This window comes from Narcine bancroftii, chromosome 11 (genome assembly GCF_036971445.1).
Source record: "Narcine bancroftii isolate sNarBan1 chromosome 11, sNarBan1.hap1, whole genome shotgun sequence".
NCBI lineage: Eukaryota > Metazoa > Chordata > Chondrichthyes > Torpediniformes > Narcinidae > Narcine > Narcine bancroftii.
Window position 1 is genome coordinate 73,020,807 of NC_091479.1, and position 25,803 is coordinate 73,046,609.

The 25,803-nt window shown below is 41.2% G+C and overlaps 1 protein-coding gene across 2 annotated transcripts in view; it reads left to right on the forward strand.

The window, feature by feature from the left end:
- cadps2 (Ca++-dependent secretion activator 2) overlaps nucleotides 1–25,803 on the forward strand; it is a 533,161-nt gene that overhangs the window by 356,244 nt on the left and 151,114 nt on the right. For both annotated transcript variants that reach the window (XM_069903385.1, XM_069903386.1), the window contains exons 13-14: nucleotides 7,152–7,339; nucleotides 20,952–21,053. In XM_069903385.1, coding sequence (XP_069759486.1) covers nucleotides 7,152–7,339; nucleotides 20,952–21,053 — 290 coding nt within the window. The remainder of the gene's footprint in view (nucleotides 1–7,151; nucleotides 7,340–20,951; nucleotides 21,054–25,803) is intronic.

Here is a 25,803-nt window from a genome sequence, read left to right on the forward strand (position 1 = left end):
CAATTGGACATTTGGGCTTCATGTCAGATGTTATCAATCCCTACTATTTATGTGGAGAGAAAGGAGTATGAGGTAGCTGGATTACTTGGTGCTATCATGAAGAGAAGTTCATATGAGGCCTGTTGCAGTGCTGCTCGAAGGGTAACTTTTTTAGAAGGTGCATGAGAGGGTGTTCCATCAAAGACAAAAGTTCACGGAGTTATGAATAACATGTCACTAGATTGGCTTTCTGACAGAATACAGAGTTGGGATAAATGGATTATTTCCAGCTTGGCTTCCATTGGGGTGCTATAGTGATCGACTCTATGGCCTCAACTGTTGTCATTTTCCATAAATACCTTTGATAAGGGGACCAAATATATTAGAGTCAAATTTGTTGGCAATGCAAAGATAGAAAGGCAAGTTGCAAAATGATCACAGAGCTTGAAGTGATTGAGTGAGAGGGCAGAAATTTGGAAGGCGCAGTATAAATTAGAGCAGTGTTAGTTGACTTTGGAAGGAAGAATTTGGAGTTAGCATATTATTTATATGAAGAGAGGTGACATAGTGCTGCAGGGCAGAAAAAAGTGTGGGTGTTATAATCAATGAAACATGTTAGCTTGTGGGTGCATTTTGCAATTGGAAAGACAATTAGAACGTTGTCCTTTATTGCAAGGGATGTGGAGGATAAAAGTGGGGATTTTTTTTGCAACAAATGTGCAGGGCTTTTGGGTTCACTGAGTGAATTTGAATTTAGAGAGAAGTTGAGCTTATTTTCATCAGAGTTGGAAAAATAAGAGGTTTATTATTTGGCAGGGACTTGAAAGTAATGGGAAATATGCAGGGAAGTGGAGTTAGGGGCATCAACTTATTGAATGGCTAAAGATTCAGATATGCTACTCTGGGTCCCGTTTTATTTATGTTCTGATGTTGTGGATTAGTGATAGGAAATTTAACAATGTCAAAAAGAGAATGAAGAGCGAGGAGTAATTCATTGGTACCCTTTGCCAATTAGTCTGGATAATACTGATGTTATTCCACCATTTTAAGAGAAAAATGGACATATATTTTAAATGGTGGTGAGGGGTGAGTTATGAGGAGTGAACTTCTCTGCAGGGTGTCAGAATGGGCATGGTGGGCTGGATAACCTCATTTTGATCTAAACATCCCTACTTTTTTCGTCCTTTAGCTTTAGTTGTCCCATTACCATGAAAGATGGCTGTAATCAGTTTGTATGTTATAGGCCCTTATGGAAGGTACCCAGGGAGAATGATTAAACATGTAACGTTCACGTGAGAAAGACAGGAAGAAATAAAACACCTTTGTGAAGTATGCTCACTGTTGTTGTCCAATCTCTGTATTAACCAATTTGTGAATAGAATGTGTCACAAATACATTGTCATAATGACAGCATCATTTGTCTTAGTGTTACTAATCAAGGGGTAAATATTGGCCAGGACACCAGGAGCAAGAGCAATGCTCCTCATTAAAATTGTCCAATAGGAACCTTTCCATCCATCCTGCCGGACAGAGAGGGCCTTGTTTTAATGTGCGAGATGACAGAATTCACCTCCTTCAGCAGAATTCCTCAGACTTTGCTTGGTGCTGACTGGAGTCTTGAGCTCAAATGTCTTGAATAGAACAAATTCACAACCTTCTGACTGAGCCAAAGTTAACAAGAATTATTTGATATTGCCGGTGACGGCCATAATACGTTCTGCTTTTGTTCCCATTCTTGATTGACTGTATCATGGAAATGGAAAATAGTTTCTATGGAGTTTTTCTAAAAATGAGGCAAACCTTTGAATATCCTAGCAGGGTTCAAACTGGAAGACCGGGAAATGGAGCTCAGAAAAGGATCCCAACACAAAGCATTGACTGTCTACTTCTCTCCATTAATGCTGACTGACCCATCAAGTTCCTGCAGATTCTCCTCATCTTTTTTCTGAAAATTAGGTTGTTGTTTTGCTTCTGCATTTCGGGAGGGTGGCATCTACTTGTGTGGCATGTAGCAATGCCTTTGAAAACAATGTACAAGTGGTGTAAAGTAGCAAGTTCATCTGATCAGAAAATTCCATCAAGAGTGTTTAAGGTTGACTGCACTATTTTTTCAGAATCAAATACAAGATTCTTTTGAAGGCAGTTTTTTATCTCTTGAGTCAGAGCATTTTAAGGTTATGATGCACAGCAGAGGTTTGAGTCTAGAATTTAGCTTACACCTATGTGTAGATGACTAAAGGACTGCCACTTGTTTTGAGTTGACATTTTTTAAATTATATCTTAAAATAGTGCCCAATCTTCTCTCTCTCTCAGGTAAAGGATCATAATGGAAGTGTTTTGAAAAAGACTGGGATTGTTCTCACTAGTGATCTACAGCTAGAAACTTTAGTATTACCTTCATTTCTATGTGTAGAACAGGAGAGGTAAAGTGTCAACAGACTATTCAACCATTAGGATCTCTCTACTTTGTGACAAGCATTTCACAAGTGCCACACATCTTAATAAAATCAATTTAATTGCAATGTACCTCTCAATTGAATGATTTAACAAAGTCATTCTCAATGGGGGCCCTTTTGCCCCCTGAGGTCCACAGCACATGTAAGTAAAAGCCTTGTTTTCTTTTCACCTCGCGTAACATAAATATTTATTTATGTTTTTATGCAGTTGGTAAAAATACGGAAGAAAGCAAAACTTGACTGCTTCACAAGGAAAAGAGGCTTAAAAACTTTGATCAGGGTCCTAAGGGGGCCATAGTCAAAATAAAATAGTTGAGGTTGGCTGTTTAAGGGTTTGAATATTGAAAGTTCACAATTCAAATCATCCCTGCTGAAATGTTGATGAAAAACATGATTTCTTTCTTTCCTTCTGCCCTTGGCATATAAAGAGAGAATAATAGAGGTTGTTTTATTGATGAAGTGTGAGTGATGTATGTTTGCCCTCTGTTTATCGTTCCCATCACACAATTAATGTTGTGTTACCTACCTTTGCCTCATTTATACCTGCATAAAGCTTGTGATACTTGTCGATTCTTTCTCAATGTTATGCATTTCAATTGTCTGTCAAGGCCTGCAGTTCATTGGACCAACTAGACTGTTTCAAATCGACCAATGAATTTTGAAGCTAAAATGTCCTTTAGAAACTTTTTACACATAGAATTAAATGTAGCTTCATCTTGTATTTTTTTTAAATATATGTTATGTTAGTATTCAAATAAAAGGAAAACTTCAGATTTATTTTTAACAATTTCAGGAGAATTTGTAGATACCTTGTGTATTTACAACCTAGAACACAGAAATCTACAGCACAGTGCAGTCACTTTGTCCACAGTGTTGTGCCAACCTAATAACCTACTCAAATAACTACCTACAATTTTTGAACTGCATAACACTCCATTTTTCTCAGTTCCATATACCTATCTTATAGCCTCTTAAAAGACCCTATTGTACCTACCTCCACCATTACGCCTGCAGCGCAGTCCATGCACCCACCACTCTGTGTGAAAAACTTACCTCGTATATTCCCCATGTACCTACTCCCTAGCACTTTAAATCCATGCCTCCTCATGTTAGCCATTTCAGCCCTGAGAAGAAGCCTCTGGCCGTCCAGATGATCAATGTCTCTCATTAACTTGTGACCTCTATCAGGTCACTCAGCACTAGTTCATTGTTTGAGTAGACCACTGGCTGTCTGGAAAATGGTAAGTTTTGCTGCTTTCTTTCAACAATTTGTATTCCCAGAGAATTTGTCTAAATCAGTGATTTTCAAACTGCCCCCCCCCCCCTAAATTCACATTCCACCTTAAGCAATCCCTATGACATAGGTGCTGTGTGATTAGTAAGGGATTGCTTAAGATGGTATGTGGGTGGAAAGAAAAAGGTTTGAAAACCACTGTTTTAATCGTATCTAATTGACTCGTTATGTGCACAGTTTCATAACTCCAAAGGAAATGGACCAATGACAATTTTTCTCAAGCAAAATATTTCAGTAACAATTGGGTCTAGAGCAGTGATTTTCAACCTTCCCTTCCCGCGCACATACCACCTTAAGGAATCCCTTATCAATCACAGAGACTTATGGCATAGGGTTTGTGTCAGGTGAATTGTGAGTTTGGGGGGGTGGGGGGAGCAGTTTGAAAATCACTGGTCTAAGTGGTTCTGGTGTATGAAATCCCTAAGTGGGATCAGTTGTTGAAAATCTAAATAAAAACAAAATGTGCTGGAACACTCAGCAGGTTTGGCAGCATCTCTGAAAAGAGAAACATTTTGTTCAAAGGGCCCTTCATTCGAACTGGGGAAAGAGTGACATTAAGTTAGTTTTAAGTTAGCTGGAAGCTGGATGGAGGCACAGAGGGAACATCTCTGATTGAGTGAAGGCAGTGTTGCTCTGTAGTGCTGTTTGAGTCAGAGATTTTTCAGATCAGGGAGGATTTTAAATAGAACAGACTCTTGTCATTCTAGGTTCTTGACATTGTTTTCAATCCACTGGCCCAAGGAGAAGTCTAAAGCTGACCAAAGAAACTTCCCCCCTTGGAATACATAACCAAATTAAAAGGAAGAAACTACTAAATTTAAATGAATAAATGTATTCCATTAGAAAAAATAACAGATAGGTTAAGAAATAATATTGAAATATTCGAACAAGTATAGGAGCCTTACATTAAATACAATAGCGAAAACCTACCGGGGACAAACATTACCTAAGTTGATGGAAGGAGAAGGAAAGAAAAGAATGGACTCAGTAGAATTTCTGGTGTAATTTTGTTGAATGACAACATTGTCTGACTGGCTTAATGCAACCTAGATTGTATACCTAAAATGGATGAGGGGGGGTGGGGGGGTGGTTTGGGAGGAAAGGGGGGGGGGGAGAAAAAGTCACTGTATATGTGTGAAAAAGAAAAAGTGTGTATCATGGCTAATGTGATTTATGGTGTGAAAAATAAAAAATTTATAAAAAAAAAAAGAAACTTCCCCTTTATTTCACTAAGGTGAACAACTCCTCCTGACATTTGTTTTGGCCGTATCAGCAATTTCAGAGGAAGGAAGTTCGTACAGCGGTAAACGCTGATTCATGCATACCAGTTTTTTTGCTGGATATTATTCAAGTTCGACCCTCATTCCCCTTGTATCTAGGTTGTTGAGGACATCTCACAAGAGAGAAAAGAAACTAAAATAAACTTTCAACTGAAGGAGTGTGAACATAATCAAAGGAATGTTGAAAAGGCGGGATTGTAGACATGCACAGCAGGTTGATAGAGAAAGAAAAACTGCTGTGCTTGATACTTCAGAATGTCTCTTGTTTTGGGGATTCAGATCGAGGAGCAATGAACTCACTAGAGTTTGAGGAATGAAAGAGGATATTGTAAAAACATAAAATTATGAAAGGAATAGATAACATCAAGGCAAGAAAATTGTTTCTCTTTGAGGGTGAGACTAGAACTTGGGAAGATGGCCTCAGAATTTAAGTAGGCTTCAGACAGGGATGAAGAGGGACTGGTACTCCCAGGAAGCAGAAACAGTGAAGTACTTTAAAGGTGTAGCCAGCACTGTTGACAGAGTAGCAAATGAGCATACACCAAGCTTCAGGAAAGGCTACAAAGGGAAGTACTTCTGCAAATTGGTGCAATGAGGTCTTTTCTACCCACCTGAGGGAGCAGTTAGTTGACATTCTCATGAAGCAGAGTCATGTTGGGTTTAGGTGCCATAACTGCCAGCAGATAACATTAGGAAATGGCAAGATATGCTAAAAATATATTTTGATTTCAATATGAAATGTTAATATCTGATCAGCAGCAGGAGTGCAAGGTGGCGCCACTGCCAGATCTGCTGTGACGGCAGCACTGCCGCTGGTGTGGACCCACAAGGACAGGAGACACAGTGTTCCTGGGGAGTCCAACTGCCCAGTCTGACATCTGTCAGCTCCATACAGGCTTTAAGCAGCCTGTAAATAGAGCCAACGGTGGTTTTACTTAAAAATAGCGCAATCATGGCGGGGTCTGTGCTCAAGATGGGAATGCCTTTGCTCAGCAGCGGCCACGAGGGGTTATAGATTCTGAAGAAGCAGAGGATGGGCGTAGGGCCCCAGAAAATGAGGAAACCACCCCCTGTTTGAGAAGAAGACCCATGGGACGGTGACCATGGTGGCGGACAAGTGATGGGCTTTGAGGTTGGAGAACACACAGGCGGTTGGCGACTCGAGGTGAGGAACCTGTGGAGGATGTGGGCTGCTAGCATCAGTGGATGAGGGGTTCACACCGGGCTGCGGACTGATGGAGACTGGCTAAATGGGTACCGGGCATCGGAACTGGAATGCAAGAGGATGCCAAGGACGCTGCAGGGTTTCAGATCTTGTCAGAGGTTCAAATCTGGAGCTTGGCTTCTGATAGTTTCGAGTGGACTCTGTGTGGCTGTGGGAGTGCTGCAGGCATTGTAAGAGACACTCGCGCAATTTCTGCCAATGGCAAATATGTCTGCCTTATAGTAAACGGGGGGGGGGGGTGTGGGGGGGGTTGAATTGTCTATTATTGCACTGTCTTATTACATGACAATATATTGAATCTTGAATGATAACCACTGAATGACATTTCCAAAAACTTATACTTGACCATGTGTTTCTTTGGCTGGATATCAATTTTATTAAATATAGTGTATCCACATTAAAGCAATTTGGGTAACAGAAATTCTCTCCTATAGAATTCACAAATCATAATACAGAACAAACATTCACTCTTGTGTAATTTATGTGAGAAAATAATAATGAAGTAAACACAATATAAAAGAAACTCCAATTTACTTTCAATTTTTGTTAAGGGTTCACGTGACGGAAAATCATGATTGCATTTTCTCAGAACACAACCCTTCCATATTGCTGGGTGTACTATATCTGTAAATTAACAGCACAGAAACAGTCTCATTGACCCAACGGGTCTTACACTCATGTTGATGCTTCACTGATTACTACATTTGAGATGCAAAAGAAATGCAGGTGTAATTATTAGTTGAGGTACAGACCAAGGCATTAGATAATTTGGAGTATAGTCCAACAGTTTTAATGCATTTCTCATTATAAAATTGTTTGAATTTTAGATTTCCAGATTATTTATTTTGAAATACTTAGAATTAATTCCAAAGTACAGCTTGTATGTAATTTGGAATTTTGTTCTACTTTTTCTACAGGGTTGGTTTAGCCCCGGCCAGGTGTTTGTACTGGATGAATACTGTTCTCGCTACGGGGTACGAGGGTGTCATCGCCATCTCTGCTACCTCAGTGAACTGATAGAGCGTGCAGAAGGAGGCACAATGACAGATCCAACTCTACTGCATTACAGCTTTGCTTTCTGTGCCTCTCATGTTCATGGCAACAGGTAATCCCTTCAATCAAAGCTCACTTAGCCATTCCTCCTCCCCTTGCTTGTGTCTTCCCTCCCTTCTCCTCGTCTTACAACAGCACCCCCTTACCCTCTTATTCAGATGCCTACCGACATTTTTCCATACCTTCATGAAGGGCTCAAGCCCGAAATATCGGTTAGGTGATCTTACGACCTAGACCAGCAGCAATAGAAATTCATCGAGGCAATGGCATTTTCAAAAGAAAAATTTTTATTAATAATATAAAATCATACTTAACTCTAAATGTAACCCCCAACTATGCACAAATGTGTTTGTGTGGGGGGTGGGGGGGGGGGGGCGATCCCAAACCATTACAATTCAGGCATGATTCTGAAAAGTACATTTCAAAGTTCAGTTTTAGAAATCTTGTGTTGAAACATAGAGCTTTTAAAACTGTTGTTCAGAAGTAATTATGTAGTTAAGATACTGATTTCTCAAAATTCAAAAATTCTTGTAGAGTTGCTTTCAGAGAAATGTTTCTCCATATGAATAATTTTTCACAAATTCCCCTCTCTTGTATGAATATTATGGAACATGTGATTTCCAAGATGATTTCACAAACCCAGGCAAGGGTTAAACAAAGTGACCACAGTAGTACTACTCTCTCTTCCACGTACTGCTCTCTCTTGACCAAGAGAGACAGTTGAAGTGGCCCTTTTCTTTAAAGCCACCGATTTTCTGTTCCTTCCCTGACGAGGGAGAACACACCTTTCTCACTGAAGGTTATTGCATTCTGACCCATGAAGACTAGTTCAAAACATTAAAGATGCTTTCCTGAAGTGTCCCAATTACATGACATGACATCACCACTGCCTCTATTTGAAGTTTCATTTTTTTAAAAAGTACGAGTTAATGAGAAAATGTTTTATGGCTTGTCTACACAGGCCAACAAGCAAATGGATGTTTGTGTACATAAGTGCCTTTCTGTGCAAACATTCATTGTCTTCTGTATTTCAAAAGAACAATCCACTTTGATTTTATGACTGTGCCAGCCCCAGCCAGTCTCCAAAAGACTTATCTGCTAACATAAATATGTGATCTGTCTTTGTGTGTCCCTGTTTCCAAACCCACAAAATAACTTTACTAAATATATGTATGTATATATATATATATATATGTATATCCTAAAGATTAACATTAGCATAATTCTGTAACAGAAGGACACTGTTTGACATCCTGAGTTTCTCCAGCATTGTGTTTTTACTTCAACTACAGAGTCTGCAGACTTTCGTGTTTTACTTTTATTCATTATCAAAGAACCCAAAAAGAGCTGGGGTTCCTCCACTCCTTCATATCTGATTGGAACACACAAATAATTGCTGCCAAAGGATGCTTGAAGAAGATAATAGTGGATGCAAGTGTGATGAAAGCCAAATTAGTAAGCTGAGGAAAAGCTGGTATTGAGGGGCTGAGAACAGAACTCAGGAAGATAAAATTGGCAATAGTACTGGAAAACAAGGATGCGTAACAACAAAAAGAATAATGGTGTTCAGCAGGGTGCAGAAAAATATATTTCAGCAAAGGAAGGGAACAAATTAAACACTGGATGACACAAAAGAATAAGTGAGGGTAAAGAAAGAGGCATTATTAAGGCCATTGTTGTTGTTCGTCCTTCGTAGTCGAAGATGACCATGACTTCAAAATCAAACTGGGAGGCACATTGGGTTTAAGACGTGATTTGCACTTGACTTGGTTTAAAGTGAGGGAGAGTTGCGCAGGTCGTCAGCCTCACTCTCTCGCCCTAGCCTATCTGGACCCAGTGGCAAGACATAGTTGAGACGACTGGAGACAGGTCAGGATGCAGTGGATGGCCAGTAGTGTTATGTATGGCATTGTTGGCAGAGATATGCAATATGAGAGAGAATGGGAGAAAGTTAAATCAAACAGGGAAAAAGGCACAAAGGAACCATGAAAATAGATTATCATTAAACAAAAAGGCAAAATATTCCACAGCTTTATTTTATGGAATCAACAGGAAGGTTGGAAAAGGGAAAGTGTTTTACGGAATGGACATGAACACCCAGGTGTCGCAAATATTGTTATTAATTTAACATTTGACTGAGGGAAAAATGGATGGACATTGCATCGATCATGAGAAAAAAATTTTAAAAGACAGGTATAAACCAAAGAAAGTAGTCAAATTCAAAGAGGATAAAACACCTGATCCAGATGGATTCACTCACACAAAAGAAAATCTGGAAAAGAGCTTGCAGAGGCAATGATAATAGGTTAGAGAAAAGAATGGTCCCAGTGGACTGTTGGATACTATACAGAGCTATTATGTTTACTATGTTCAAGAATAGGGTTATAATATGTTCAAGACATTATAAACCACTTTGTTGTGGTAAGAAATCTTAATGGAATCCCTATCAAATGAAAGTATCAGAACATCTTGAGATTATAAGCTTAAAGATGAGTAGCCAGCGTGGATATCAAAAGAGAACATTTAGTTTGGCTGACCCCAGTGAATTTTTTGAGGAGGATTTTTTGAGGAGGACAATGGATTATAATAATAAAGTACATAAGAAATAGGGTGGGGTATATGCCCATTGATGCTCAATCAATCAACACAAAAGTCTGGAGTTGTGAAACTGTCAGACTTATTAACTATAGAGTGGAACAGCCAGTTGGGAAGCATGCAAATGGCTATGGGTAAGATTGGTCTCGGGAGGCATGTCCACCCGGCGGCAGCCAAGCAGTGGTTTACCACATTCACCCCTCCTTTTTAAGATGGGTTCTGTGGGGTGATGAAAAAAAAAGATGAAACATATACATTTTACAGATTAAGTCTGTCAGGAGGTCTCCTCTGCCGCAGCGAATGATGGTTGGGGGGCTGCTTTAGCATCCTGAGCAGCTTGTGGGGTTGGCCTGTCATCACCAGTTACAGCTTGTCGAGGGGAGGGGGCAAGGGAGTCTGGTGGTGATGCACCATTGGTGACAACAGTGGCAAGGGGTGGAGAGTGATCAGCTGTAGCCTCAGGGACTCCTAAGGTAGAAGTGGGGGGGGGAAGGGAAAGTATCTATTGGTGGTCAGTGGTGGCCAGTGAGGTGCCGGTTGGAGACTGTGTCCTTGCACCCAACAGGAAAGACATTGTAGGCATACTGGGGGTTAGTGTGGAAGAGGTGGACCTTCTCGACCAGTGGGACAGTCTTAGTTTGCCTGGCAAGCTTCCGAAGCAGGACCATTCCTGGGGAGGTAAGCCAGGTGGGCAGCATAGTCCATGACGCAGACTTCCTTGGGAAACTAAACATCTATTCATGAGGCATGTTGTTGGTGGCCATACTTAAAAGTGTGTTGGGGAAGACTTCTTGCCATTGGGAGATGGGGAGATCCCGAGACCTCAGTGCCAGGACGATGGTTTTCCAGACAGTGACATTCTCCCTTTCCACTTGCCTGTTTCCCCAATGTTGTAGCTGGTGGTCCTTTTCATGGCGATGCCCCTGGCCAGCAAATACTGTCACAGTTCATTACTCATGAATGAGATCCTTAATCACTGTGGATGAAGCCGGGGTTCCCAAAGAGTGTGAAGATATTGCAGAGGACCTTGATAACTGCGGCTATGGTCATGTCCGGGCATAGGATGGCGAAAGGGAAATGGGAGTATTCGTCAATGATCGTAAGGAAATAAACATTACAATTGTAGGAGGGAGGGGCTCCTTGAAATCAATGCTTAGGCACTCAAAGGGGTGGGTAGCTTTGATCAGGTGCGCCTTGTCTGGTCAGTAGAATCACGGTTTGCATTTGGTGCAGACCTGGCAGTTTTTTGTCATTGTCCGGAGTTCCTCAATGGAGTATGGTAGATTCCTAGCTTTGATAAAATGGAAAAACCTAGTTACTCTGGGGTGACAAAGGTTATTATGGAGGGTCTGCAGTGTGTCCATTTGAATACTGACACAGGTCCCACAGGATAGAGCATCAAGGGGCTTGTTAAGTTTGCCAGGTTGGTTGAGGATGTTGCAGTTATAAGTGGACCGTTCAATTCTCCACCTGAGGATCTTATCGATCTTGATTTTTTTCCCCCTTTGATTATTATTCAACATGAATGCGACCGCTCACTGATCTGTGAGGAGAGTGAATTGTTTTCCAGTGAGGTAGTGTCTCTAGTGGCGTACTGCCTCCACGATGGCCTGGGCCTCCTTCTCGACAGAGGAGTGGTGAATTTCAGGCCCCTAGAGGGTCCGTGAGAAGAAGGTGACAGGTCTGCTGTTTGGTTGAGTGTGGCAACTAGTGTGGATTTGTCTATGGCATGCATGGATGCCTTGGCTATGTTATCTTTGATAAGGTTGAATGCAGCTTGGACCTCTGCCGGCAAGGGAAACGTGGTGACTTTGGACAATGGGAGAATCATGTCCATATAGTTAGGGACCTATTGAGTACAATATGAGAAGAACCCAAGGGTTCTTTGAGGGGTATGTGGGAGGGGCATCTCCAGCAATGGGCGCATGTGGTCAGGGTCGGGATCAATGACACTGTTCTCAATAACACTGTCAAGGATGGCTGGTTGTGCTGTCCGGAACACACATTTGTCCACATTATAAGTAAGGTTTAGGCATTTTGCTGCCCAGAGGAACTTACAGAGATTTGGATTGTGATCATGGATGCAGATGGTTACATTAACTGGGTATGGGAAGGTGGTCTACAGATTATAGTGGTCCACCATGCAGTCCATCTCCCACTGGAAAACGGAGACCCTATTTGTGATGCCAAAAGGGATCCAGAGGAAGTGGTAGAGGCGGCCATCTGCCTCAAATGCCATATACTGGTGGTCCTCTGGGTAGATCAGGAGCTGGTGATACACCAATTTCAGGTCAATCATGGAGAATACCTGATATTGAGCGATCTGGTTGAACATATCAGATATGTGGGGAAGAGGCTACGAGTTGAGTTCTATGTACTGATTGATGGTCTGGGCTGTAGACTATGACCAGCCTATTTTTTTCCCCATTCTTGACCACAACCACCTGAGCCCTCCAAAGGCTATTACTGGCCTCGATGATGCCCTCACCCAACAAGCGCTGAACCTTCAGCTTAATGAACTCCTTGTCTACTGCATAGTACCATCTACTCGTGGTGGCCACCAGCTTCCATTCGGGGGTGAGGTTGGTGAACACTGGGGGGGGGGGGGCAACCCTGAGGGTCAAGAGGCCACAGGTTGCGTGCGGAGGGCTGTCTGTGCGTAGTTCATTGCAAACAGTAAGGGGGGGATGAGGCGTCACTTTCTGAAGTTGGCACTGGAAGTCCAGCCCTAGTAGCAAGGAGCCACTGAGTTGTGGAATGACGAGTCGTCTGAAATGTTTGTAAGCTATGCCTCCAATGGTCAGGGTCATTACACAGGACCCATGGATGGCTGCCTTGTGTGATTTGGATGCAAGTAATTTCTTGTGTTTGGCGGACTGTACTTTAAGGGATAGGTGGTTATCAGGGTGGATAAAACTTTCTGTGCTCCCGCTATCGAATAATGTGCCTGTTTACCTGGACATCCATCAGCTCCATTTACCCATCTGTTCCCCATCAGCCTTAATTTCCCTAATGTTAAAAAAATATTTCTCAGTGTTTTAAATGCATTTAATGAGACGGCCTTTTCTGTTTCCTTGGGCAGAGAAATCTACAGAAGCATTTTCTCTTTATCTCGGTCTTAAATCTACTCCTTGAGGCTACGTCCCCATAGTAGACACCTACTAGTGGAAACAATCTCCCTACCACTATCTTATACATTCCTTTCACAATTTTATGTCCATATAAGATCTTTCCCACCCTCGTCTTTCTAAACTTCAAATGAGTATCGTTCCAAGACACTCAATTACTTCTCATAAGCTAGCCCTTTAATTTCAGAAATCAAACTGGTGAACTTTCTCTGCACTGTCACCAAAGCTAGTTGATCCCTTATAAAGTGAGGAGACCAGAAATGCCAGTACCCTGTACACTTGCAGCAGAACTTCCCTGAGGAGCAGTGAGCTGGAGATACAGGTGCATCGGGGACCATAGCTAAATAACCAGGAGTCATTGCTCAGGTTCAGGTGACCATTGCTGGTCAAGGCCATTGACCATTTTGTAAAGTTGGACTTTATAGCACTGAGGATCATGAGATGACAGGAAATGGAACTGTTAGCCATTGGCTTCAGACAGGATGTAGGAGATACACTTCTGAACAGGTTTGTCATGTGGAGGGCTGAAGATTAGAAGAGAGTGCTTTGAAGAGTTCAATAACCATGTCCACCCAAGACCAGCCCAGTACACTGTCAATGACACACACACTCACACACCACACCACCGCCACCCACCCACCCCCCCCCCCCCCCCAGACTTCATGAAAGGAAACTACTAAAATGCAGAAACTAAAGCATATCACTCAGGTTCATGTTGCTGATGAACAAGGGTGTCAGGTCGGGATGGACCATTTACTTTGCTTTTGCATCCATTTTTTTTATTACATGGAAAAAATCTGACAGGCATGTTTACAATTTCCTGATTTGGATTCCAGTAAAGAGTTAAAATTAGAAAATTTCCAAATGCTGGGGTTGAGTGCAGTATATAAAAGTGCTGGAGAAACTCAACAGCTCACACAGTGGCTATAGCAATTAAAGAGTAACTATCAGGCATGACTCAGTCTGCTGAACTCAGCCTTTCATCGGCAGTGTGAAATGCAGCTCTGAGCACTAACCAACCTCTTAAAAAAACCTTTCAAAATAAAGATCATTGCTCTGGTTTATATGTCACACGTGTTACAATGGAGACCACAGTTCAGAACTATCTTGTTGGCCAGAGAAAACTCTCCTATGTCCTGGCTTTAGAAAAGTGCTATATATAAATGCAGATCTTTCTTTTAACTCAACTCTTTTTTTCTTTGCCTGCTAAAAGCCGCAGGAATTTCTGGACAATTTAATAGAATAGGTGTATTTTTTGGTTTCCATTGTCCAGAGCTTGGCTTTGTCACATGACATGTCAATACTTAGCTGAGGGGCCATCAAACCCTGTGGCACAAGTGACAGGTTTTTCAACTATTTTTGAAAACTTATTTCAAATGCAGGTTGTCATCAGTGACATTGTCCTAGCTTGCCTTCTTCACCTGTCAGATCATGTCCATTTAGTCGGCTCTTGACAGGGTTTGGCTTGAAACTCTCTCCCACCTGAGTAATCTTGCAAGTGACAGTATCCTCCAGCATCTTGGCACTGACTCCAATGTCTTTGACAACTCAAAACCAGAGTGAACATTAATCAAGAATTACCATCTTATGTTAGTCATTGAACTGAAGGGAGGTGACATGCTCCCACCTTGTCTGTGTAGAGGCACGACTATTTCATATCATATTCCTTGCACCATTTTAATGCAGCTCCCGTCACTACTCTGCTTTCAAATCTGAGTTTCAACCTTGTCATTCTACTTGACCAAGCAGGTCAATCAAGTCTGACAGAATAGCAGTTGAGAAAAAAATAAAACAGTTCTTTACATTTTGTGAAAAGTTTTACCTTAACAAGGTGACAACCTGTATCAACAGCAATGCTTTATTGCTGTATCTTTGTTGCCAGTTAACCTGGTGTGATCTGATCTGATACTTTGTCTTATTCGTCTGACAAGACCGCTCTGCTTCACTTCATTAGGACATTTCACTGAAATGGATTGTTGGTTTCTTTGCTCTGAAATTCTAATATAATGCATCCTGCTTTGAAGAATGATGAGACTTGACTGTTTCCTGTGGTGTGCTAAATCATTGCAAATTGTTCTACACTTGCTGATTAGCACTCATCCAGGAACAAAGATTTAAATCAGATTCAATGCCTACTTAGAATTGATAATTTTATTTTGTCCTGAAGATTTGTTTTGACAGATATCATTGCCTGTTGAAACTAATTACATGATAAGGAATTAGATTTGATCACTTTGAGTATTCATCTTAACATTTTAAATCTTCTTAACATAACAAATATTATGTTAGTTCGGTAACGGGGTTATTGCCAATTTAAAAACTATAATTTTTTTTTTACAGAGTATGTGAATATCCTTTATAGTATTCTAATACAGTACAACTTCGATTAACCAAAATCCTCATTTATCCAATTTTTTTTAACCTTAAAGTAATGTCTGTTCAGCTCCAAAAAAAATCAGAAGTCCTCAATTATCCAAAGATTTTCAAAGCCAAATGACATGTTGGATTTACCTTGTTTTGTTCAGGTTAATTTTTGGTGAGAATTAAACATTATTTCTTGCTTTAAAAGCCTTCCCTTGTGGTTTATTGCTGTTTAAACACTGTTACAAGTGATTTGCTGGGTGCTACTGAGCTGTTTTTTTTTAAATGATCAGTTATCCGAAAAAAAATCATTTATCCAAAATAGGCCGGGTCCCAACTAATTTGGTAATCAGAGATGTACTGTACTGAATTATCCATGCCCTTTGTCCATTCAGCTTTAGATCCCTTTCAATTTCAAGATCTTCTCTCCTTACCAACTTAATTCCTTTTCCATTATAGTTTGCATCAACAGCATCTCTTTCGCATTGATTTGCAAAAAAAACGTGTGTGGGATGGGAGCCCTGGATGGTGGGGTGGGGGGGGTGGGGGGAAAGAGGGAGTTGGGTGATAGTAGTGGAATGGTCCGGTTAATGGCACCAGAAACAAGGAAGGTGGAGTGTGAAAAATGATCGGTATGGACCACAGGATAAACTGTATTAAAGTCTCAGGCGTTGTTGAAAGTGGACAGATTACTGAAACAAGATCATGTAATATCAAAGTCTCTTGAAGGAACTGAGGAAGAAAATGATGTTTAATGGCAGTAGATGTCAGCACATTAAACTTTAAACTGTGTAAGGAGTTGTAAATGGTAAGTGATGAGTCTCCTGGCAAACTAGGCTTGCACAAATAGGACAGGAGAAACTTTCTCTGTCTAGAAATGCTGCCTGGCTTGCTAAGATTTTCCAGCATTTCTTTCAGATTTCTGATGTTTTTTAGTTTATTTTGAATTTCAAGAAGGAAATAATTTGGATGGCATGAGGCATGAATGTGCAAAGGTTGATCAGAGGAGGGATTGGCAGGGAAAGGGGCATCTGACAAATTTGAGGCTTTTAAAAGTGAAATAAGAGTCACTTTTAGAATGAAAATGAGCAATTTGTGAAGACAGGTTTTAACTGCCTTTAAGATGCTCCATAAAAGATCTAAAGAAGGATTGGCTAGTCCAACTTGCTCCACGTTCCCTCCGCCTAGTGGGGTAGTGTCAGAGGTAGAGTGAAGTCGCTCCACCTCCTGCAAAAAAAGGATTGCCACTGAAAGCAGCTCCAAACAACAAGGCCTTTTTCACCCTCTGCATGAAAGGTAAATGCACCTTTTTTTTAAAACTTGAGCAGGCGATAATGCGGCTTTCGTGCATAAAAACCTCTAAGGAGCGTTCAAGGACACATGATTCTGTTGGAGTGAAGGACAAGGTTACAAATCCTGATACTGAGGAATATTGACCCTCTGGTCAGGAAGTAGAAATTTGTTAGGTACAGGCAGCTGGAATCGAGTGAATCCTCAAAGGAGTATAGTGCACTTAGGACTACACTTAACGGAGAAATCAGAAGGGCAAAAGCATCAATTTAAAAATTTTAATTTAGACATGCAGCACGGTAACAGCCCATTTCGGCCCATGAGTCTGTACTGCCCAATTTACACCTAATTAACCTACACCCCTAGCATGTTTCGAGCAGTGGGAGGAACCCATGTCCCCAGGGATAACCCACGCAGACTCGAGGAAAACAAACAATCTCCTTTCAGCACAGGATTCAAACCCCTATCCTGATCGCTGGCGCTGTAAAGGCACTGTGCTAACCGCTATGCCAACCGTACTGCCTTAAAACATGCACTAGTTTTTAGCAGATAAGAGATTTTATATCAAGAGCAAAAGCATTACCAGGGAGAGAATACTTTCCCTTAAAGAACAATGTGATTGTCTATGTATTGAGACACATGAGATGCGTGAGGTCTTACATGAATTTTTTTGTCTGTACTTACCATCCGTACAGAGGGGATTTAGGGAAGAGAATAGTGAATCTTGAAACGTATCCACATGACAAAAGACGAGATCCTGGCAGTCTTAAAAGCGTGTGAAGGTGGGGCATGAGCAAGTGAAACCTAGGACATGTGGGAAGCTGGGGAAGAAATTACTGGTATCCTAACAAGGATATTTATAATATTATTAGCCCTGGCAATATATTGGAAGTCTGGAGGATGGCTAATGTTGTGCTTTTAACTAATAAGGGCTGCAAAGACAATCCAGGGAACTACAAGCTGGTGAACCTAGCATTAATGGTGGGAGATATTGTGAGAGGCAGAATCTATCTGTATTTAGAAACACAAGGGTTATTTAGGATGGATTGGATAACTTTATGAGGGGGAAATGGTTTCTTATGAATTTCATGTGAATCTTTTTGAAGAGTTGAAGTCACTGTGGGAAACATTGCTCACACAGCCTTTACAAGGCCTTTGACAACGTCCCACATGGTAAACTGGTGGGCAAGGACAGACCACATCGAATGAAAGTGTGAGCTGCCCAATTGAATACAAAAATGGCTTGACGGGATGAGTCAGAGAGCGGCAATTATGGGTTGCCTTTTTAGAACGGAGTCCTGTGACAAATGGTGAGCCCCATGGATCAGTACTGTGCCTACCATTGTCCATTTTCTGAGAATGACTTTGTTGAGAATGAAGTTAGTTTGTGCATGACACCAAATTGGGATTTAGTGGCCAGTGAAAAATGACTAAGATTACAACAGATTCTACATCAACTGGGAAAATGGTCCAAGGAAATGTGGATGGAATTTGATTTGGACAAATGTGAAGTTTTGTAATTTGGGAAGGGCAGGACTTGCACAGGCCCTGGCGAGTTGTTGAAAGAGACTTTGTGGTACATCGATGGTTCTTTGACAGTGGCGACAGGTAGACAGGATGGCTTACCTTTGTCTGTCTAGGTGTTGAGTAACAAGGGTGGGATGTCATGTTACAACTGTACAAGATGGTGGTGAGACCACACTTGAAGTATGGTGTGCTGCTCTCATTGCCAAGCTTTAGAAAATACGTAAGTGTGCTAGTCGGACTGGGAGGCTTGTTATATAAGGAGATATTGGGTAGCCTGGGTCCTTTATCCATGCAGTAGCATCAAAGGCTGATGAGTGACCTAATGGAGGCATATGAAATCATGAGACCCATAGGTAAGGTGAATGGTCACACTCCCCTTCCTAGGATGGACGAGGTTTAAAGTTAGAGGAGAAAGATTTAAAGGGGTCCTGAGGGGAGAACCAGGAGAGGAGAACCAGGAGGGGTGTACAGGAGGAAATAGCTATTTTGCTGTACAAAATAAGAATGTTGGAGCATATGTACATTGCACGATAAACCAATTGGTATGAAGTATCAGAACACTGAAGCAGCAACTCTGGTAGCTGCACCACTGTAGCCCTCTTAAGCTAGTATCAGTAATGTCACATTGTAGCTGATTGTAATGAGAACCCAACTGGATCACCCATGTCCTTCACATAAACAGTCAATTTCTTTTAGTTTGGCCGAAGCATGGAGATTGTTCCTCACCTTAACTGTCCCCTGAATTACCCTGATAAGTCATTTGGTTACAGCAAATGGATATCATAATTAAACAGTGAAACCCAATGAACAGAAGCCTGCCTTTCTCGCTCTCTCTCATCCTCCACCTGCCCTCTCACCTGCCTGCCCTCTCTCCCAACCTCTCTCTCACTCTTGACTCTCAACTGAAAGGCTTGAAGAAGGTGACTGTTTTCATTTTGATTTCTTATTCTGAAGTTGAGAATATAAAATGGAAATATGCTCAATGGACAAAGTAGTTGAAGGCTCTTGGAAACATCTCTCCAATTGTATATTGTTGGACACTGCGCTAGCTAGCCAATATCCTTCAGGGTATTGTTGAACCAGTGCTACTATTATCGACATTAGTGGTACTTCTGATCAGCAAGATTCTTACTTTCACCTTCACAATTTAAAAGGTGCCTTTGTGAGATGGTGCATTTCAGTGTGAAGAATAGAAAGGTTGGTTACTACTGGGAACTGAAGGAGTCTTGGAGTACAGAAGCAACAGTCACCAAAAGGTCTCTCACAGGTGAAAAAGGTCATTAAAAAAGCAAACCAATCACTGGTGTTTATTGGGAAAGGGAAATAAAATTGAAAAGCCAGGCAACTATGATAACCTGTTTCAAACCTTGCTTTGGCCACAATTAGAACACTATACACACTTCTGATCACCATATTTCATTTTTAATTGTAATTTTGGGGTAAAGCATGCTAACCGAACCTACCAGCCAACAAGTCTGCCCTGCCCAAATACAGCCAATGTTATATTGGTAACGTGGGTGCAAGGGTGTGGTTGCACAATGGCACAACCCAGCAAAGCCGCTGCCCAGTGACACCAAAGAACAGAGTTTCAATTCTGACCTCCTGTGGAATTTACACACTCTCCCTGTGTCTGCATGGGTTTCCTCCAGATGCTCCGCGGAGTTTCCTCCCACCTCCCCATGGTATGAAGGATTACGGGTTAGTTGACAACTGTAAATTTCCCATAATCTGTCAGTGAGTGGCAAAATGGGGCACAATAAAAAATGGTATTAAAGTTGAATGAGTGGACAGTGATGGTTGATGGTCAACATAGACGTGAATGGGCCAGTTACAAAGTTGTACTTCACTGTGAATCTATCGGGAATGCATGAACAAAATCCTTTCTCTTCTGAAGAGAAAGATTGTGAAAAGAAATCTTCAAAATTATGAAGTGTTTTGACAGTGTAGATACAGAGAGAATATTTCTTGTGCCAAAGAACAAATGTGGAATTCTCTAGCATTAAGATCAGGTCTTTTTTATGGTGCAACCCTGCATTAAGGGGAAAAAAAAAAGGTGAACTTACCTCTTATGGTGAAGGCCTCTAATGCGGATTCCACGTTGCCCTTAGACAGAGCAGAGTTGGGAGCTGTCTTCTGCAGCTGAGAAAGGAGAGTGGTGTAATGGCGCTGCCTGTCACCATGGCATCCAACAGATGTGCCGCCAAGTGAAAAATTAACATAGACTTTCCCTCCCACCAAAAAGAACAAAAAAACTTTAGCCTTCACTCGTATGAACAGAGTAATGATCCTTTAGAGACAAAATTGCAGTTGCTATTGCCCTATATCTGAACACATTGAGTGCTTTAAAATTCGCACTCCCCTTTGCAGCCACTTTCAGCGGGATTCATTTTATGGAGGAGGTGGAGTGTCTACACTCCACCTTTAAGTGTACACCCCCCCCCCCAGGTGGATGGCAGTTGGAGCGTATTCCAGCAGCCCATCTGCCTTCAGACCTTTTATAGAGATAAGTGCAGCAATGCAAAGACAGAGAAACTCTTTCACCTTTTTTTCTCTATATAAAGGCCTGTTGTGAAAAAGAGTAAATTTAAGATCGGCTGTAAAGGTTTTTGGGTAAACGGGAACAGACAGACAGATTGATCTAAATGAGAGGAGGAACCAGTGGAGCATAAATGGTTCTGTAACATGGACAGGGAAAACAAAATGGCCTGTGTCTGTGTCAATTTTACCATGTGATTCTCTGCAGTATCATTTTCTCTATTTTAGGCCTGATGGAATTGGAACTGTGACAGTTGAAGAGAAGGAAAGATTTCATGAGATTAAAGAAAGACTTCTACACGTTCTCGAGAATCAGATCACTCATTTCAGGTAATCTGTTTTCTGCTTGGATAGTATTTACTCACGTGTTTGATGTTCTTCTCAGATTGAATTTCAAATGTTTCATCAGGGCCATAGTTGGATCACCAAATGTACTGATGATTCACTTGCATAAGGTAAATATGGAATTCTGTGGATGCACTTTCAATAGGTACAGGTCTACCTCGCTTTACGAAACTAGAGCATTCCAATGAAACCTCTCATAAGCCGAAATGGCGTAAAGTGAAGACCCATTCACTACTATTGAAAACTATTTTTGTATAACTGAAAACCCATTCAAAATTCTTTCGGTTAGCGAATACAGGTTTCTTTGTAAAAAGCAAATTCACGTAAAGTGAGTATCCACAAAGCAGTGTTTACCTGTACATTGCGGATTTCAGGGTTGTTTGTGATGTACACGAATTGGGCATTGGTGAGGCCAAATTTGGAGTATTGTGTACAGTTTTGGTCACCAAATTATAGGAAAGATATAAACAAAATAGAGAGAGTGCAGAGAAGGTTCACGAGAATGTTGACAGGATTTCAGGGTCTGAGTTGCAGGGAAAGGTCATGCAGACTGGGGCTTTTTTCTCTGGAGCGTAGAAGATTGAGAGGGGACTTGATAGAGGTGTTTAAGATTTTAAAAGGGACAGACAGAGTAAATGTGGATAGGCTTTTTCAATTAAGAAAGGGGGAGATTCAAACTAGAGGACATGGTTTAAGATCGAAGGGGGAAAATTATAAGGGGAACATGAGGGGAAATTTCTTTACGCAGAGGGTGGTGGGGATGTGGAATGAGCTTCCGGCAGACGTGGTCGAGGCGGGATCATTGGTTACATTTAAGGAAAGACTGGATCGTTACATGGATAGGAGGGGACTAGAGGGGTATGGACCGGGTGCTGGTCAGTGGGACTAGGAGGGTGGGGATTTGTTACGGCATGGACTAGTAGGGCCGAACTGGCCTGTTCTGTGCTGCAAGTGGTTATATGGAATAGATTTTTTTATCACTTTGCAAAGCTCGAGAACTCCTTTCCAGCAAGAAGCTCTGCCCTGAGCGATTGGTCTCGCTGTCCAGAGAGTCTCCTCATGGCTTATAAATCATGTTTTTTTTAAAACCCTTCATAACTCTTATGTTTTTGGAAAATGTGAGCAGACTGCTCCAAATAAATACATATTCCTTCGAATGCTCTTGGGATACGTTAATCAGGTTCACGTCCTTCACCCAATTATTTGTGACCTTACCAAATAAGGAGGCCATTATCAGCTCTGGATGATATCAGGAGGAAAGGAATGCAGCTAGCTTCTTTCCTCCAGTCAACATTTTAAAATTTACAATCTCAGCAAAGGCCAACCAGTTACGTACAGTGAGATATCAAAAGATGTCCATTGCTTGTGTTGACTCCTCATGCACAGTTGCCTTGCAGAGACAAGTGTGCAAATAGTCATGGTATCCATCTTCCAGGTTTATTCAGCTTTGTTCACTTTCCCATCCTGCCCCTCTCCTAGCTGCAATAAGATTCAACCTTCCTCCATCTCCTTGCACCCACTATTGATCTCTGTGGCCTACGATATTCTCACACTGAGAATCTTACAGATCACCCTCACTGACGGACATCCACCCTGACTAAATCCAGGCTGTGAATCTCATTCTTTCCAAACTCTTCCAAGCAACGCACTTCTCAGCCAAGACGTTCCCATCTCCGCAATTTCCCATCAACAGTCAGCAGTGAAATTTATGTCCCTCTCTCCACTCTCCACATTAACGCATGCTCGAGATGGGAAAATGAGGTTTGCAGCGTGGGGAACATTCCACCACAAATGATGTACCAGGTTGGGTGCAATATTCACGAGAATGTTGACAGGATTTCAGGGTCTGAGTTACAGGGAAAGGTTGTGCAGACTGGGGCTTTTTTCTCTGGAGCGTAGAAGATTGAGAGGGGACTTGATAGAGGTGTTTAAGATTTTAAAAGGGACAGACAGAGTAAATGTCATTGGCTGGAGACTTCCCATAAATGGAAGCCCTCTATCAATGCCAATCTATTCCGATTTCCAAGTTTTGCACTGAGGACCAGAGAATGCGGTTTCATCAGGTTGTACTTTTACAAACTTGACAAGTTCTGACATATTTTGTCAAAATCTTAAATAACTTTGAAAATAAGATGCTCTACAATATGATTTTAGCAAAAGTTTTGAAATCTGAGTTCCAGTTCTAGATAGGACAGGCTGATTGTATGCACAGTGTTCTGTAACATCTAGAAAATAAAATACACTATGATAAAGGGAAGAAATAAAGTCATTTTACATCACCTCCCTCACAGCTGTTTGAGATTTGCTGTTAAAACAATAAAACAGGAATATGGGACTGGACACACAGGAACAAAACCATCCACTCATATGAATGACATCTTCCAACAAGTGTATGTGAAAATTATTCCTTGGGAACTCTGCATCTAACTAGTGTAATGAGTTCACCCTTGAGATAGAACTACTTGGAGAATTTTGTTTCTGTACTGACATCAAAAAATGCCTTGTGCTCTTGATATAATCTGAAGAACCATCTGCTCAATATACCCCACTGACCTCACAACCCTTTCCCACCTCTCCAGCCTTCATAATGGAGGTCGTCTCGACTGCCAATTGGTTAGAATTGCAGCATCTTATTTACATGGGAAATTTTCTATTATAAATATAAAACAAAGCATTAATTATATAGTTGTAGCTATCAATTGCCTCCTTTCATTTTTTTGTCAGCTCGCTTAATGAGCAGAATTACCTCTTTAAGCTTTTTCTTTGGCAGAGAAGAAAAAGAAAATACTGGTTTTGAATCTTGTACATCTAATCCTGAAAATCAGATGCAGTACATTAAAGTGTAACAAAAGCACAAAATGCTGGAAATACTGTGCAGGTCAGCCTTCATTCGTGGGAGAACAGAGTCGGAGATTCATTCCACAGATGTGGTTTGACCTGCGGAGTATTTCTGGTATTTTCTGTTTTGTATGTCCAGCATTAAAGCACATCATGGCACATTTTGACTGAGTTATGTCTCTTTTGCCACCAAGTTCAACTCTAGTTACCTGGTAACCCAAGAAATAAGAGCAGAATATTGGTGTATAAGCATTCAATCCAATCACGTGTTACTTTGTTCTGCATTATGATGTAGGTTTTAGTTCATTTATTAAAACAACTGACAAACACATTTAATGTAAATACTATTTTTACAAAACCACATACCTTGGACAGAATGATAAGCCTAGTAATGCACTGTTAAATTGACAAGCCTCTCCTCCAACACTTACCCAGGCAATTAGGTCAACACAAGACTCTCCATCCAATTTAAAATAATGACAGTCCCTGCAATCGTTGCAAGTGAAAGAGTTAGTGTGAATTGGAGAAGATTGAATGTTGTGTGGTTCTCAATTTCTGCTCATTTGATCTCAATTCAGTAATCTTTAGAAAATGAACTTCTGTTTGTGGCTCTCTTTAGATTTAACATTTTGTGTCAGATTAATGGATTTTTAATTCCAGCCTTTTCAATAAAATTGTCAGCCACTGGCAGATTCAGTTTAAATGCCTTGCTTTGTGATATATCCGTATTCCTCAGTAACCTGCCAGCAGGCTATGAGACATAACACGTATCTCCATCACTCACTGTTCGTACCTTCGATGTAATGGTTGAAATGAGGGGTTCGGTTTGGCAAACTATAAAGGGCTGTTCTGATGAGAAACATGAATGTCAGGAAATGCTGACGGATTACCCAGGTCAACCCCGTCTGCTCCATCAGTGAAGCCAGGCTCAGTCTTGCTGGGATTGCCCAATGTGATGCCAGGGAATGAGATTGCTGCTTTTTAAGAATTATTTTAACGATGGGTGACATGGTTAGCATAGCATTGAGCGCAATGCTATAAAGGTGCTTGTACATTCTCCCTATGGGTCTGTGTGGGTTTCCTCTCACCTTTCAAAACTTATGGGGTTGTAGGTTAATTGGGGTATTTGGATGGCATGGGCTTGTGGGCCGGAAGCAGTGGCGGATTAACCATTAGGCTGAACAGGCTTAAGGCCTAGGGGCCCAGAAGGGAGGGGATATTTCAGTACTTCTGCATATACTTCTTTCATACCTGGAATATTACAAATACTATTTTGTTTTCTAAATTAGGCTCCAAACATATAAACATTTAGAAGTAATGCTTTTAGGACTTTGTACTGCAGTTGCAAGATTGTGTTTACCATGATGACGTTATGAAAATGTGAACCGAAAGCTCTCTATTCATTACGAGTATTTTGTATTATTGACAGTATTTCTTCAAAAAAATGAGTTTTTCTTCCGCAAAATGGCTACTAGAGAATACAAACATAAAAGTGGTGCACAAAAAAAGGGAAGAGAGAACAAGAGAGTCTACAAAAGAATGCATGCAAGCTTGACGCTTTATTTAAAGCCAGTAAAAGAAGCTGTCCTTGGTGATGGAAAAGTAGCCAAAGAATCACAACACGAATTTCATTTGGGATCCGATGAAAGAGAAATCGCAGACATCGAAGTCGACGGAGAATGATTTGGGCCATGCGACCTGACAAAACTACAGAAGGCATCCGCATATACTGGCTAAAGACAGGGAGCGAAGCCTGTTGGAACATGAATGCCAATGAGGTGAAATCTATAAAATATGACAGTAAACAGAAATGTTACTTTAGCAAGTCCATGTTTTACTGCTCCCTTACAAATGGTGAGAAAATCAGAAGTTGACTGTGCTATTCTCCAAGCATAGG